The sequence below is a fragment of the Scyliorhinus torazame genome, chromosome 8 (genome assembly GCF_047496885.1).
Source record: "Scyliorhinus torazame isolate Kashiwa2021f chromosome 8, sScyTor2.1, whole genome shotgun sequence".
Lineage (NCBI taxonomy): Eukaryota > Metazoa > Chordata > Chondrichthyes > Carcharhiniformes > Scyliorhinidae > Scyliorhinus > Scyliorhinus torazame.
In genome coordinates this window covers 122,986,459-123,002,315 of record NC_092714.1, presented here as the reverse complement: position 1 = coordinate 123,002,315, position 15,857 = coordinate 122,986,459, and the positions used below count along the sequence as shown (strand labels likewise).

Here is a 15,857-nt window from a genome sequence, read left to right as displayed (position 1 = left end):
AATTGGAGAAATACTGGAAAAGAGGAAATGGTGAAAAGTGAAAGCAGTGTGGCTAACTGGATAACTCTAACAAAAAACTGCCATTGACACCATGAGCCAAACAGCCTCCTCTATGATTCTATTTAAATGACATCAACAGCTTCCTGCAGCTAAACTACCCATTTTCTGTATCAGGTGTCATATATTCTTAATATATTCGAAGAGGACATTTTCCGTACCTGTTGTGTTCTGTGCAGATGTTGTCACATTAATAGTAGTGCTGTGAGCTGTAAGGAAAGAGCCCGATTTCAGATCAGACAATCAGCCCTCACATCCTGTTGATAACATTACTTTGTAAAATGTTCACAGGTGATGGAACAACTGAAATTCTTTGGGACCATATTCCAAGATGAGAAATGTTTCATGAGTTTGAGAGATCCAGATGATTCCTTCAAGGCACTCATAAATTTAAATCAAGCTGAACAGAACTAACTTCAGAAACATTAACATTGATTCCTAGTTATCGATATCCCGTAAAATTGTGCCAGTGATAACGTTCAGAGGAACGTCGATATATCCTGAATTTCCTCCACACATCCACAAACCATGCCCTCACACCAATCTGCCATTTCACCCTCTGGTGGCGAGACATGCCTTTTACAAGCATTCGACTGATTATTTTTGAACCATTGAAAAATACGCGAGAGAACATGAGAAGAAATTGTTTTTAGTCAGCAAGTGTTATGGCCTGCTTTGCGAAAAGAGCTAAATTAAATTTAAAGCTCTCAGTCTCCTATTTGCAGTTACCTGTCAGGTGTGAGGTTGTCGCATTGGTACGCAAATTCCCTGTTAAAAGATTACAAGGGGTTAGTTCGGATGTGGTAGATTTCTAGCTGCATCGCCTCTTAGGTTAATCTGACAGAATGGACCTTTTATAAACCTGCCCAAAGTCAGTAATATGAAAATGGCTGAGCTGTATACCAGGTGACCAACATGCTATTGCAATGTCAGCTCTTCTGCTGATAATGTGGATTTTAACAAGTGCAGCACGTGATTAACAGCCTTTGGTTCACAGCACCATCAACATTGCAAAATGCCGTTCTTCAATGATGCCTAGCATGACTCTAAAGTCTTCAATATTGTTGGAACCTATAGACATTTAGGGCACCGTCTTACATGAGACTCTATCCACTGCTAGTGTAGTAGATATCCAGTCTGAATTTTAGGTAATTAGTAAAGGTACTTGAAGTAAGATGTGGAAAAATTGGTTTGAATGGGAAAGTCTTATGGTTTAGATTGCAGCGCCTGAAAAAATAATAAAACACATTATAACAGCACTCTTGAAAAGATAAATTTACGGAGGAAAAGAGCAGGAGAGAGGGACTAGTTATTTGGCACATCCATCGAGTGATCACAAGCACAGGGAGCCAAAACACTTCTGGGCGGGATTTTCAAGCCTTTCTCACCAGTCGGATCATCTGGTTCGTAAGAAGGTGACCTCTGTGGCGGATTCCACAGCAGCCGGATGGGTGAGACACGCAAAACGGTGTGGACTTCAGTGAGACTGGAAGATCTCGCAGTGCCAAAGGGAAACCGCCGGCACTGCCAGAAAACACACCGTGGGGGGCCCTCCATCTCTCCGGTGTGCTTTGATTATAATCACAGCAACAATATCCTCGAGTGCTTATTACAATTAAGTACAACATCAGATTTATTATTTCCATTTTTGGATATATGCTCAAAGAGTGCATTATCAATACCTATCATCATCTGTGGAGAACGTGTCACATTAACAATCGTGCTGTCCACTGGAGGATTTCAGATCAGACAATCAAAAGCCACACCCTGTCCACACATTATTTAGTAAATTATATATAGAATATCACACTGGGTTCTACTTCAGGATTTGATTGCATAATGTTATGTTTTTCATGAGTCAAATAGATCCAGACTGTTCATTCTGAATCAATATTTGAAGTGAAATTAGTACAACGGGAACAAACTTTAATAATTGTCATATTAATTTTCATATTCACTGATCTTCTCATTACTTTCCTGCCACTGCTAATTTTCAGAGGAACGGTTGTTCTGGCTTGGGTTGTGATGAGAAGTCATTTCAGATATTTTAATTAATGGACAACTGCCATTTAAAACAAATATAGGCTCCTCATCAGCAATTTGCAGTTCCCTGTTACGGGTAAGGTTTCCGCATTGGTAAAGGAATTCCTGTAAAAAAGATTACAAAGGGTTCGGTCGAATGTGGTAGATTTCCAGCTACATCAATCCTTGGGTTATCTGAATAGACCTTTTCTAAACCTGCCCAGATTCAGTGAATAGGAAAATGGCTGAGGTGTATACCGAGTGGACAATGCTCTACTGCAAAGTCAGCTCTCCTGCTGACACTGAATCTTAACAAGTGCAACATGTGGATAATGGGTTGGCCATTGGTTCAGAACACAATATACATTGCAAAATATGGTTCTTTATTGATGCCTAGCATTGACTTGAAGAGCTTCAACATTGTAGGAAATTATAGACATTAAGGGAACAGTCCTACATGAGACTGTATCGACTAGGAATATGGTAGGTATCCAGAGTGAATGGAGTTAAGGTAATTAGAAAAATTACCAAATGCAAGATTCAGAGAATTCTTATGGTTTAGTTTGGAACCTGAAAAATTGGTGGAATCTGAAGGCATCGCAGACCCAATGAACTAAATAGCATCCTTCGGTATGATCCAATGATGATCCGTCAACAGTTTTATGTGGTGCTTAGAATCATAGAGTGTCTACAGCGCAAAAGGAGCCATTCATCCCATCAAATCTGCACCGACCCTATGAAAGACCACCCTACCCAGGCCCATTCCCCCATCCCAAACCCATAACTACACCTAACCTTTGGATACTAAGGGACCATTTAGCATGGCCAACCTACCTCACCTGCACATCTTTGGACTTAGCCATTTAATTTCAATATCAGGAGCGAAATTCTCCATCCCGCCCCGCCACATTTCTGCCCCGACCCGCTGGCGGGATGCTCCGTTACACCGGCCGGTCAATGGGGTTTCCCATTGTGGGGCAGCCCCACGCCGTCGGGAAACCCCCGGGCGCCGGCAAAACGGAGACTCCCGCCGGCGGAGAATGACGCCCCAGATTTCTGACATTGTTATTATGCTCAAAGAGCGGGTTTACAGTGTCTATGGAGAAGGTATCACATTAACAACAGTCTGTTCACTATGGGATTTCAGATCAGACAATCCACACCCACACCCCGTCCACAACCTACTTTTGTAAATTCGACACACAATGTGACACAGGGGAATTACTGATTACAAAAAGTTACAATCTTCATGAGTTGAATAAATCTGGACTGTTCCCCCGCTGCTAATATTTGAATTGAAATAAGCACAAAGTGAACAAATATTTAAAATTGTAATATTAACACTCAGAGCTCCTCATCTCATTAAAATTCTGCCAATGATAATTTCCAGTTGAATGTCCATTTACCTGGTGTATCGTCTACACATGTTCAAACTACACCCATATTTTGATGCGCATGTTCTCCCCCACGGTGGTAATAAGTATCATTTAAAACTTAATGATGAATCCTTTTGTTCTTAAGAACTATATCGGCATGTTTTGCAGATTTTTGTATCATTGACAATGGGTTTGTGACAAGACAGTGGATTTGGAAAATACTATTTGTCCAGACCTTGTATATTATTGTGCATCTTGAAGGAGATGCTGCCTCCAAATGAACAGATGGGCTGGAATTTGTCAATATGCATTGGCGAGAAGGAGTACAGGTACACTCATACAGTCAAGTAAACAAAGTCAAACTTTGATCATAAATGTACAGTGATCTTTCCAAAATATTAATCTCCCAAACAGCTATTTGCAATTACCTGTCATAGATGTGGTGGTAATAGTGGTAAAGGAGTTCCCTGCAAAGATATAACAAATAGTTTGGTTGGATGTGGCAGATTTCCATTGCTCTCGGGAGATAACATGGCAGACTGGCCTTTCAGAGAATGTCAGTGGATAAGAAAATCAACTGGAATATATATAGCCATTTCCAATCTGGCACTGCAGGCTGTCCACCTCCACTGATACTGAAAATTACCTCTAAGCGCATTACTTTGCTCGGAGACTGGGCCGATGGGTTACAAAGCTTTTAATTTTTTTTTAATGTAGGCATAAGATGACACTGAGTTTGACTGTCACAGTTCGGACACAGTAGGAGATTTGATGTATTTAAGGGTGTGATCATTGTCGAAAACTGTATCCATTGACAGCCTGGTCTGTAACAAGAGAACATGATTGAAAATTATTACCGAAAGAAGTAGAGGGGAGATGAGGCAAACTTAATTCAACACCGTGAGCTGACATGGGGTTAGAATCCACAGTCAAACCGTAGATTCTGTTGTAACTTTAAAAAATGAATTGGAGAAATACTGGAAAAGAGGAAATGGTGAAAAGTGAGCGCAGTGTGGCTAACTGGATAACTCTTACAAAAATCTGCCAATGACATCATGAGCAAAATAGCCTCCTCTATGATTCTATGTCAATCATTTCAACAGCTTCCTGCAGTTTAACTACCCATTTTCAGTATCAGGTGTCATATATTCTTAATACATTTAAAGAGGACATTTTCCGTACCTGTTGTGTTCTGTGCAGATGATGTCACATTAATAGTAGTACTGTGAGCTGTAAGGAAAGAGCCCGAGTTCAGATCAGACAATCAGCCCTCACATCCTGTTCATAACATTACATTGTAAAATGTCCACAGGTGACGGAACAACTGAATTTCGTTAGGACTATATTCCATGATGAGAAATTTTTCATGAGTTTGATAGATCCAGACGATTCCTTCACTGCCAGTCAAGAATTTAAGTCAGCCTGAGCATAACTCATTTCAGAAACATTAACATTAATTCCTAGTTATCGATATGCCCGTAAAACTGTGCCAGTCATAACATTCAGAGGAACGTCGTTATATCCTGAATTTCCTCCACACATCCGTGCCCTCACACCAATCTCCCATTTCACCCTCTGGTGGCAAGACATGCCTTTTACAAGCATTCTACTGGTAATTTTTGAACCATTGAAAAATACGAGAGAGAACATGAGAAGAAATTGTTTTTAGTCAGCAAGGTGTTATGGCCTGCTTTGCGAAAATAATTAATGTAATTTTAACGCTCTCAGTCTCCGATTTGCAGTTACCTGTCAGGGGTGAGGTCGTCGCAATGGTACGCAAATTCCCTGTTAAAAGATTACAAGGGGTTAATTCGGATGTGATAGATTTCTAGCTACATCGCCCCTTAGCTTAATCTGGCAGAATGGACCTTTTGTAAACCTGCCCAAAGTCAGTGAAAATGAAAATGGCTGAGTTGTATACCAGGTGACCAACATGCTATTGCAATGGCAGCTCTTCTGCTTACAATTTGGTTTTAACAAGTGCAGCACGTGATTAACAGCCCTTGGTTCACACCACCATCAACATTGCAAAATGCCGTTCTTCAATGATGCCTAGCTTTACTCTAAAGTCTTCAGTATTGCAGGACCCTATAGGCATATGAGGGTAGTATGGTAGATATCCAGCCTGAATTTTAGGTAATTAGTAAAGATGTGGAAAAATTGGTTTGAATGGGAAAGTCTTATGGTTTCGATTGCAGTGCCTGAAATATTAGTAAAAGCAGATTCTATTCTAACAGCACTCTTGAAAAGATAAATTTACAGAGGAAAAGATCAGGAGAGGAGGACTAGTTATTTGGCACATCCATAGACTGATCACAGGCACAGGGCGTCCAAATCACTTCTTGGCGGGGTTTTCCAGCCTTTCCCGCCAGTCAGATCTTCTGCTCCGTAAGAAGGTGACCTCTGTGACGGGTTCCACAGCAGCCGGGTGAGTGAGGCACGCAAAATGGAGTGGACTTCAGTGTGACTGGAAGATCTCACAGCGGCAAAGGCAAGCCGCCAGCTCTGCCAGAAAACACACCACGCTAAACCTCTGGCTTAAACCACCGGCTCATAATGGCGACCCGACACTGGGATTTTATGCATCCTTTAGTACTCCGTTTCATAAATGTGAAGCTGGCACAAGGGCATGGTAGCACAGTGGTTAGCACTGTTGCTTCACAGCGCCAGGGACCCGGGTTCAATTCCCGGCTTGGGTCACTGTCTGTGCGGAGTCTGCATGTTCTCCCCGTGTCTGCTTGGGTTTCCTCCGGGTGCTCCGGTTTTTTCCCACAAGTTCCGAAAGATGTGCTTGTTAAGTGAATTGGACATTTTGAATTCTGCCTCAGTGCCGGAATGTGGCAACAAGGGGATTTTCACAGTAACTTCATTGCAGTGTTAATGTAAGCCTACTTGTGACAATAATAAAGATTATTATGGCTGCTGAAGGGAATTGAGGAGGTGAGTAGCCCTTCCAATTTACCAGCATGCAGCTCAAGGGTATTGGAGCTGCTGACCCAGTGCTTAGGTGGGGGAGAAGGAGGGGGGTGGAGGGGGCCGTCATGGGGGTTGGACTTGGTCAGGGGGCTGGAGCATTCTAGGTCAGGGTCACTCCTGGGCTTTGGTGGGGCGGGTGTAGGGGCTTTGCATCTGTGAAGGCTTCAACACATCTTTAAATATTGTGGATACCCATAACAGGGGCAAACACAAATGCAGCCTGTCTGTCCTACCAAACTCTCCAGGACAGAGCCCTGCTGCAGCTTCTCTCCTGAAAGTCAATTTCACTCCCTTTGACTGTGAGCAGCCTCTAGCTGCACAGCTGAAGGCTATTTCAAATGAGGGATTAGTTTTCTTAGCTGTGATTGTACTTCACGCTCCTCAACTGAAATGACCTCCTCAAGGGCACAGGTGCCAAGTCTCATTAGTACACTGCATATCCAGCAACCTTTCATGTCTGAACAATGTGCCTGAACTCTAGGAGCGTCAGCACCATAGAGGCAGCTGCCAACAATCAAACACTAAAGAGCTTGGGCTTCACCACTGAGGACCCTCTCACAGCGAAAGAATATGTTTGTGAATGAGCAGAGGGCAGCTGAGCATGGTCTCCCCAATGTTCTCAGTGGAGGTCTGGGGTCTGATCTGGCCGGGGGTGAGTGTGCAGAGCATGGATTGCCAGCACAACTGTCTCGCTGAATGGCCCTCAGAGAAGGCGGGACAGTCATGGTAAAGGGTTGGAGAGGCCTGGCAGATTTGAGGGTGCCGGGATGGAGGCCCTAACTGATTATCAGTCTCTCTCTCCTCCTCCAGTTCCTTCCAGATAAAACAATGTTTGCTGGTGGGATCCCGTGGAGGCTGCCCCCGCTAAGCTTGTGGCAGCTGAAGTGGGCAGATGCCGGAGAAGGCAGAACTCCAGCACAGACTGGAGGTGCTAGCACATGTCAACCATATAAAGACCCGGCCCCCATCAGGCTGAGGAGGAAGCCAGAATGGGAGGCCACCGATGGCCCAAAATGTACAGGCATTGTTGCTGCTTCCATGAGTTGACAGACAGCATATGCTGCAGAAGACTCCATCTCAACAAGGAGACAGAGTGGCTTTTGTGACACATCCTCATGGACATGAAACCCCATGGAGAAGGAGGACACCCACTCCCAGTGGATGTGAATGTCACCACAGTGCCACTGGCTCATTCCAGGGCTCGGGTGGGGACCTGTGTGGCCTATCCCAATTTTCAACTCATAGGTTAACCCGGGAGACGACGGATGTCCTGTATGCCTGGGCAACACATATATCACCTTCAAACTGGACCGGGCCCACCAAGGCGCCCAGGCGACAGGATCTTCTGCATTGCCGGGATGCCTCATCAAGGGCATGCAAGTTGCCCTGTGAGCACCATGGCATCAGGGAATGCTTTGTATTAACAGGAATGGGTTGCATTACCTGAATGTTCAGATCATGTGTGACCACCGGCTCAAAGTCATGCCTGTGTGAGCCCGCTACCCTGGGAACGTGCACGACAGGTCATCGTGGCAGCTCATCCACGGGCAGCACGGTAGCCTTGTGGATAGCACAATTGCTTCACAGCTCCATGGTCCCAGGTTCGATTCCGGCTTGGGTCACTGTCTGTGCGGAGTCTGCACATCCTCCCCGTGTGTGCGTGGGTTTCCTCCGGGTGCTCCGGTTTCCTCCCACAGTCTAAAGATGTGCGGGTTAGGTGGATTGGCCATGATAAATTGCCCTTAGTGTCCAAAATCGCCCTTAGTGTTGGGTGGGGCTACTGGGTTATGGGGATAGGGCGGAGGTGTTGACCTTGGGTAGGGTGCTCTTTCCAAGAGCCGATGCAGACTCGATGGGCCGAATGGCCTCCTTCTGCACTGTGTAAAAAAAAAAAAAAAAATTCTAATTCTATGAACATCCTGGGGCACTCGGGGATCCCCTGGGTCTTCAAGATCACCACAGGATGACGCGTTGGCTAGTTGGGGGACAAGGGATACACGCTGATGACATGGCTGATGATGCCAGTGCAGAGACCTGAGACCGAGGCAGACTCGTTACAATGAAGCCCACGCTGCCATCTGTGTTGTCATTGAGCGGCACCTTGGGCTGCTTAACATGCGTTCTGATGCCTAGACCACTCTGGCGGCACCCTGGCGGTACACCTCCTAGAGGGTCTCCCGCTTTGTGGTAGTCTGCTGTGCCCTCCACAATCTTGCTCAGCAGCGGGCCGACATGCCGGAGGAGCAAGAGGGACATGCAGCTCGTCTGAGGAGGAAATGGACCAGGAGGGGCTGGAAAACGAGACCGAGGAGGAGCAGGCGGATTGAGAACAGGCTGCGGTGAGGTTCTGTCATGAGAGGAGGACCAGGGAGCCCCTCATCGTCTCTAGGTTTCTCTAGGACGAGGCTGCGTCCGTCAGCTCAACACTCCCACATGCCATTTCCCGAAAATTAACGTGACAGAGGCTTCACATGTATCAGGTGTGACATATTTTAATCGTGAACATTTTATCATAGATTATCATAGAATTTACAGTGCAGAAGGAGGCCATTCAGCCCATCGAGTCTGCACCGGCTCTTGGAAAGAGCACCCTACCCAAGGTCAACACCGCCACCCTATCCCCATAACCCAGTAACCCCACCCAACACTAAGGGCAATTTTGGACACTAAGGGCAATTTATCATGGCCAATCCACCTAACCTGCACATCTTTGGACTGTGGGAGGAAACCGGAGCACCCGGAGGAAACCCACGCACACACGGGGAGGATGTGCAGACTCCGCACAGACTGTGACCCAAGCCAGAATCGAACCTGGGACCCTGGAGCTGTGAAGCAATTGTGCTATCCACAAGGCTACCGTGCTGCCATTTTAATGTGATAGATTTGCATTCCCCCTAGCTACAGATATTGATCTCACCAGTGCCCACTCAGTACTCACCCTTCTTGATTTCCGTGATCTAGTGTTACATCTAGGTGTGTCGCAGGATGAATATCAGAGGTGGAGGCAGCCTGCAGCTTTCCGCGCACTCTGTGGCCTTTGATGCCCTTAGTGGACTTCCTCTGGAGGGCGTGGAGCCGACGGACCCCGACCGACTTACCGTGCCACCCTATTATGCCCACTGCCCTTGAGGTGCACCGGTGTCAGGAGGGGGGGATTCAGAAGAATTGATCTCTGTAGTCTCCTTGATGGCAGGTCCAGGGTTGGCCTCCAGCACTTCTTCCTGCTTGAGAGTACCCGTAAGGCCCAGGGGATTTCATGGGATGGAGAGGCAGCCAGAGTAAGCACCAGAAACCTCTGAGTCATTTAGCTCTGCTGGTCCTGCAGGCTCCCCATTGTTTGCACCTTGGTGTTGACGACCTTAGCAATGGTCCTCAGTGACTTCGCCATGCTTTGGAGTGCTTTGTGCAATGTCCACCTGCCTCTGGGACACACCCCTCAGCGATTGGGGCATGGTGACGAGGTCCTCAGCAATTGTAGGGACAGACTGAGCCATGCCTTGGACAGCAGCACTCCAGACGCAGACGCCGTGCTGCACGTTTTCCACTGCGGTCACCACACTAGCAGTGTTTACCTCGGCGCCACACATTGCCGGCACCATCTCCTGCACTTGAAGGCTTTGAGACTCCTCCAATTGGCCTTGCATTCGCTGGAATGTCAGTGAAACCCCCTCCTGAATGTCAAAGCTCTGTCCCTCACCTGCATCAACTTAGGGAGAATCTTGTCCAGAGGCTCGGCATCTGGCTGAAACCCACCTGTGTTCTGGGATCCAGCAGATCTCTGGCTGCTGCCTCCCCTGGGTGTTCCTGTGTCTACCTGGTGTGCATCAGCAGAAGTGTGGTGCTCACCAGAGAGTGCCTTTGAAATTTGTCTTCCAATATTGCCCAACGAGGTGTGTGTCTCTGCGCTAGTCGAAGGTATGGGTGATAGCTGTAATGCGGTGTTTTCCTTGGTGCTCCCCTCTAAGGTGTTCTCTTGGGTGGAAGGGAGGGTACAACTCCGAATGGCCCGGCCTTATCAGATGGCGATCCTGTGAGACAATAAACATGTGGCCAGTTAGAGGAAAGGATACTTGTGAAGAACATGAACAACTCACTTGAGACAGGTCATCTGGGTGAAGGGCAGTGGACCCTCTCCTCTTTGCCACAGGCCAACCTCACTGTTGGTGACTTCTTTCTTCTTGGACAATCCCGTGATCTCCAGGCCTCGTCCCTCATTATGGGTGAGTACTCTGATTTCTGGGACTCCTACCCTTTCTTCGTCCTTTCCTGCTTATTATGGGCTATCTTCTCCTGCGGGGACAAAGAGAAGGCATTGTGAATTATACGCCTGATGGGTCAGGGGGAGTGCATAGCAGCTGGCATGTTTGGGCACCACACCCGGACATGAAGGGATCGTGCTGGTGGGTGCCAGGAGGTTCTGAGGAACAAGTACAAGGATTGGATGTGGAGAGGGTGTTAAGCATCAGCCAGTGGATTGAGTGGGGGGGGGGGAGGGGAGGGGGGTGGGTGGTGAGGAGGAGGGTTTGAGAATTTGAGGGATGGCAGGCAGAACTGATGTGAGGAGAGAGGTGATAACTTACCCTTGCAGCTCGTTGGAGGTCTTTTGCCTTCTTCCTACATTCATCGGCGGTCCTCTTTGTCATGCTGCCTGCACTGACTGCAGCTGCCACTGCCTGCCAGGCAGCATTGCCCGCCCTGCTGCGGGTCCTCCGACCCCCGCGAGGAAACAGTGTCACCCACATCTCATCGATGGCATCGAGAAGTCTTGTGAGGTCGGCAACCCCAAAGTGACAAGAAGGTTTGCATGCTGCCATGCTTGTATGTTGACTGGAAATGAGTGATGAGGGAGCGTTTAAATGCATGGTAGCGCAGTGGTTAGTACTTACACCTCTGTGGACACAGGTTCGATCCCATGGCGAGCTGCTGAGATGCAAGTCGGGAGAATCAGACGGTGAGAAAGCTAGTAATGGTGAGTAACATGTGCCTCATTTTTGGCACAAAATGCCATTGAATATGGGCGACAATCTCGCCAACGTGGCTGACAAGAAATTCCACGCTTAACGCGTCCAAAAATGGACTTTTTGAATTTTGCTGAATCGTGCCTAGTAGCTCTTGCGAAGAAACAGCAAAGGCACGATGAACCAAAAAACCTCCTTCTATTCACTCTGATTCAATGATACTCACATCAACAGGTACCTGGGGTGTTTAATCACTCAATTACAGATTTCTTATATTCTTAATATTCTTAAAGAACACCTTGCCAGTAACTGTTATCATCTGTGGAGAAGGTGTTCAGGATTTCAGATCAGGCAATCAATGGCACACCCTGTCCACAACATTATTTTGTAAATTATACACAGAATATAGCACAGGTGGTCTGCTTAAGGATTTGATCACAATATCTTCCATTTTTCACATGTTGAATAGTTCCAGACTGTTCCTACTAAGCCAATATTTGAATTGAAATAAGCACAAAGGGAACACATTTCAAAAATTGTAATATTCGTTCCCAAGAATTGATGATCTTCCTGTGAAAATTGTGCTACCGATAATTTCCAGAGAAATGGCTGTTTACCCCGAGTGACCTTGACACATCTCCAAACTACACGCACACACTGATGCACTGTTGCCTTCTCCAGCAGTAAGACATACCATTTAAAACCAACAGACTGCTCTTTTTGTTATTAAAAATTATATTGTCCTTTTTCTTAGTTTCTGGTGTTAATGACAATGGGCATGGACAAGGCATGGGATGTGAGAACAACTCTCTTTGACCAGACCTTCCTGTGTATCACTGTTCATCTTAAAGGAGATACTGGTGGCAAATGCATAGGGGGCCAGAATTTGCCCAATTAATCTGCATTGGTGAGTATAAGCTCAGCTACATTTCAGACAGCCATGTTAACAAAATCAAATTTTGTTCATAAATGTACAGTAGTCATTTTCAAATAGTTATTTGCAATTACCTGTCATAGATGAGGTGGTAATAGTGGCAAAGGATTTCCCTGTAAAAAAAATTACAAACATTTTGGTTGGATGGGGTAGATTTCCATTGATACTGCCCTCGGGAGCCAGCATAGTAAAGTGGGGCCTTTTAGAGAATATCAGTGAATAAGAAAATCAACTGAACTATTCTGCTGATATTGTGAATTGCCCCTCAGGGAATTTTTTTGCCAAGAGACTGTAGCTCACGATTTATGATGCCAGTGTAGTCATTAGGTGAATCTGAGTTTGGACATTGCAGGAGGTTCTACACAATAAAGACTGTGATCACTTTTGGAAACTAGAGCCATTGCCAGGTACGTCTGAAACAAAAGTATATGGATTTAACCCTATTGCCAAAGGAATTAGGGTGAGGATGAGTAAAAATTAACTTTACACGGCAAGTTAATATGGTTTCGAATCCAGCAAATTCTATTTTAGCTTTCAAAAGGGAATTGGAGAAATATTTGGAACAGGAAAACTTTCACTGCAAGGGTGAACAATCAGGTCAGTGGGGCTAATTGGGTAGCTTTGTTAAAGACCTCTTAAAGATCCATGAGCCAAATAGACTCCTTTGTCCTGTATCATTCTATTTAAATTAATTCACCAGCTTCCTGCAGTTTCAACCTCAGGTTTCTTATATTCTTAATATTTTTTAAGAGCACATTTTCCATACCTGTTGTGTTCTGTGTAAATGATGTGACCTTAATAATAGTGCTGTTAACTGTGAGCAAAGAACACAATTTTAGATCAGATAATGATCCCACACATGCTGTACCTAGCATTGTAAAATGAACACAGCACAACTGAACTACTTCAGAATTATCAAGCAAAATTAGAAATTATTCACGAGTTTAATGGTTCCAGACCATTCCTTCACTGACACTCAAGAATTTAAGTCAACCTGAGCAGACCTAATCGCAGAAATTGTAATATTGATTTTGCGTCATTGATTCTGCATTAAATTGTGCCAATAATTATGTTCAGAGGAATATCCTGAGTTTCTTTAACACACCTACAAACTATGTACTCACAGTGAAGTGCTATTTCCCCCTCTGGTGGCAAGAAATATTTTAAGTCAATGTGACATGAAGGGAAATCTGGCAGAATATTCCTAAAATTACACAGTGCTGGCTTTTCTCTCCAGATTTAGCAGCACTCTGTGCAATTTCATTGTTATGGCAACTATAACACAGCCAACTTGGCGGGGGGGGTGGAGAGAGTGGGGGGAGGGTGCAGGGCCTAAGCACAATAGCAAAGATGGGATTCTGAGCTCAGGGCGCCATTTTTCAAAGCCACATTAAAGTCTCCCTTGCTCCCCACCCCACAGCGATTGGGACCACCTGGAGATGGGGATCCACCCCCTACCCCCCCCCCCCCCCCCCCACGGGGGGATCGGGACTGCCCCACGGAGATCAGGATCACCCCCCTTACTGAAAACAGGTACCCCCCCATGTAGTCAGGACTACCCCCTTACTGAGATCAGGAACTCAAACCGCAACCTCCCCCACCGCCCCCCCCCCCCCCCAACCTCCCGCAAGGAGATCGTGATCACCTTCAAAGGAGATCAGGACCCTCCACCCCGAAGAGATCCGGAATCTCCCATGGAGGTCGGGATCCCCCCAAGCAAAATGGAGATTGGAAACCGCCCCCCCCCCAAGTAGATCAGACCCCCTCCCTCCTGTGGTAAACCACTGTTGTACCTATATTAGCGGATGTACTGTAGAACCTGCACTACAGGTTCGCCTGGGCCCCTGCCTGCTGGCTCTGCCCAGGAGGCGGGGTATAAATATGCGTGTCCTCCTGCTCGCAGCCATTTCGCCAGCTGCTGTGGGAGGCCACACATCTGATAGCAATAAAGCCTCAGTTTGGATTCAACTTTCGTCTTTAGTCAAATTGACCGTGCCTCAATTTATTGCTATCAGTTTCGAAGGATGGACCTCCGTATTAAACCGGATCGCCTGCAGCTGGATCCGAACTCAAGCGACGCCAGAAAGGACTTCTAGCACTGGCTAGCTTGCTTTGAAGCGTATATCAACGCGGCACCAACCCCTGTTCCGGAGGCTCAGAAGATTCAGATCATATATTCCAGGCTGAGCTCCAAAGTCTTCCCACTAATCCAGGATGCGCCGAACTACAACGAAGCCATGACTCAACTCAAGGACAACTACGAGCAGAAGACAAACACGCTCTTCGCCAGGCACACGCTCACCACACGCTCTCAACTCCCTGGTGAGTCCATTGAAGACTTTTGGAGGGCCCTAATCCCACTAGTCCGGGACTGTGACTGCCAGGACGTTGCAGCCAAGGAACACTCAGACATCCTTATGCGGGACGCCTTTGTGACTGGAATTGGGTCAGATATCATACGGCAGCGGCTCCTAGAAGGGGCCACGCGCGACCTCGCAAAGACTAAAACGTTAGCGCTCTCCATGACGGTCGCCCTGCGCAACGTCCAGTCCTCTGCCCCCAACCGCGCGGCCCACCCCTCCTATGCTTCGTAGACCCCACAGACAGCTGCCCCAGCGGGGGCACTGCCCACCCAATACGCCTGCACTACACGCCAGTCAGCAAACCCCGGGGGGCCCTGATGCTATTTTTGCGGCCAGCAAAAGCACCCCAGCCAATGCTGCCCAGCCCGCGCTGCCCTTTGTAAAGCCTGCGGGAAGAAGGGCCACTTCTCCGCGGTGTGCCAGGCCCGCTTAGTAGCCGCGATCGCCCCCACTCCCCCCAGTCACGAACAATGGGCGCCGCCATCTCCTCCTCCCCCCAGACCACGTGCAACCAGTGGGCGCCGCCATCTTCCCCTCCGCGCAACACGTGCGTTCCATGGGCGCCGCCATTTTGTAACCCGCAGGATCTTCGGGCGGCGGCATATTGTCTACCCCTCAGCACATGGGCACCACCAGCATTCCAGGACCTGAACTCAACGACTGCCCCATTACCGACTACCCACCAAGACCCGCCTCCATGTCAACCGACCAGTCTCGCCCGCATAACCTGACCAACACATCCACCAGCGTGAAAGTCGACGGCCATGTAACCTCTTCCCTGCTGGACTCCGGAGGAGCACTGAAAGCTTCATACACCCGGATACGGTAAGGCGCTGCTCCCTCACGATACACCCCGCCAATCAAAAAATCTCCCTGGCCTCCAGATCCCATTGCGTAGCGATCCGGGGGTACTGTAAGGTCACGCTCACGGTCCAATTCCACGGCTTCCGCCTCTATGTTCTCCCTAACCTCTGCGCTGCACTAATCCTCGGTCTGGATTTCCAGTGTAACCTCCAGAGCCTAACCCTGAAATTCGGCGGACCCTTACCACCCCTTACTGTGTGCAGCCTCGCGACCCTAAAGGTCGAACCACCTTCCTTCTTTGCCAATCTAACTCCAGATTGCAAACCCATCGCCACCAGAAGCAGGCGGCACAGCACCCAGGACAAGA

The 15,857-nt window shown here is 47.4% G+C and overlaps 1 protein-coding gene across 1 annotated transcript in view; it reads right to left on the bottom strand.

The window, feature by feature from the left end:
* LOC140428089 (adhesion G-protein coupled receptor G2-like) overlaps window positions 1-15,857 on the bottom strand; it is a 138,301-nt gene that overhangs the window by 97,389 nt on the left and 25,055 nt on the right. Inside the window, exons 3-9 of the mRNA XM_072514136.1 lie at window positions 13,090-13,137; window positions 12,398-12,436; window positions 5,202-5,240; window positions 4,638-4,685; window positions 3,884-3,922; window positions 787-825; window positions 219-266 (exon numbers count right to left, since the gene is read on the bottom strand). Of these exons, the coding sequence (XP_072370237.1) occupies window positions 219-266; window positions 787-825; window positions 3,884-3,922; window positions 4,638-4,685; window positions 5,202-5,240; window positions 12,398-12,436; window positions 13,090-13,137 (300 nt within the window). The remainder of the gene's footprint in view (window positions 1-218; window positions 267-786; window positions 826-3,883; window positions 3,923-4,637; window positions 4,686-5,201; window positions 5,241-12,397; window positions 12,437-13,089; window positions 13,138-15,857) is intronic.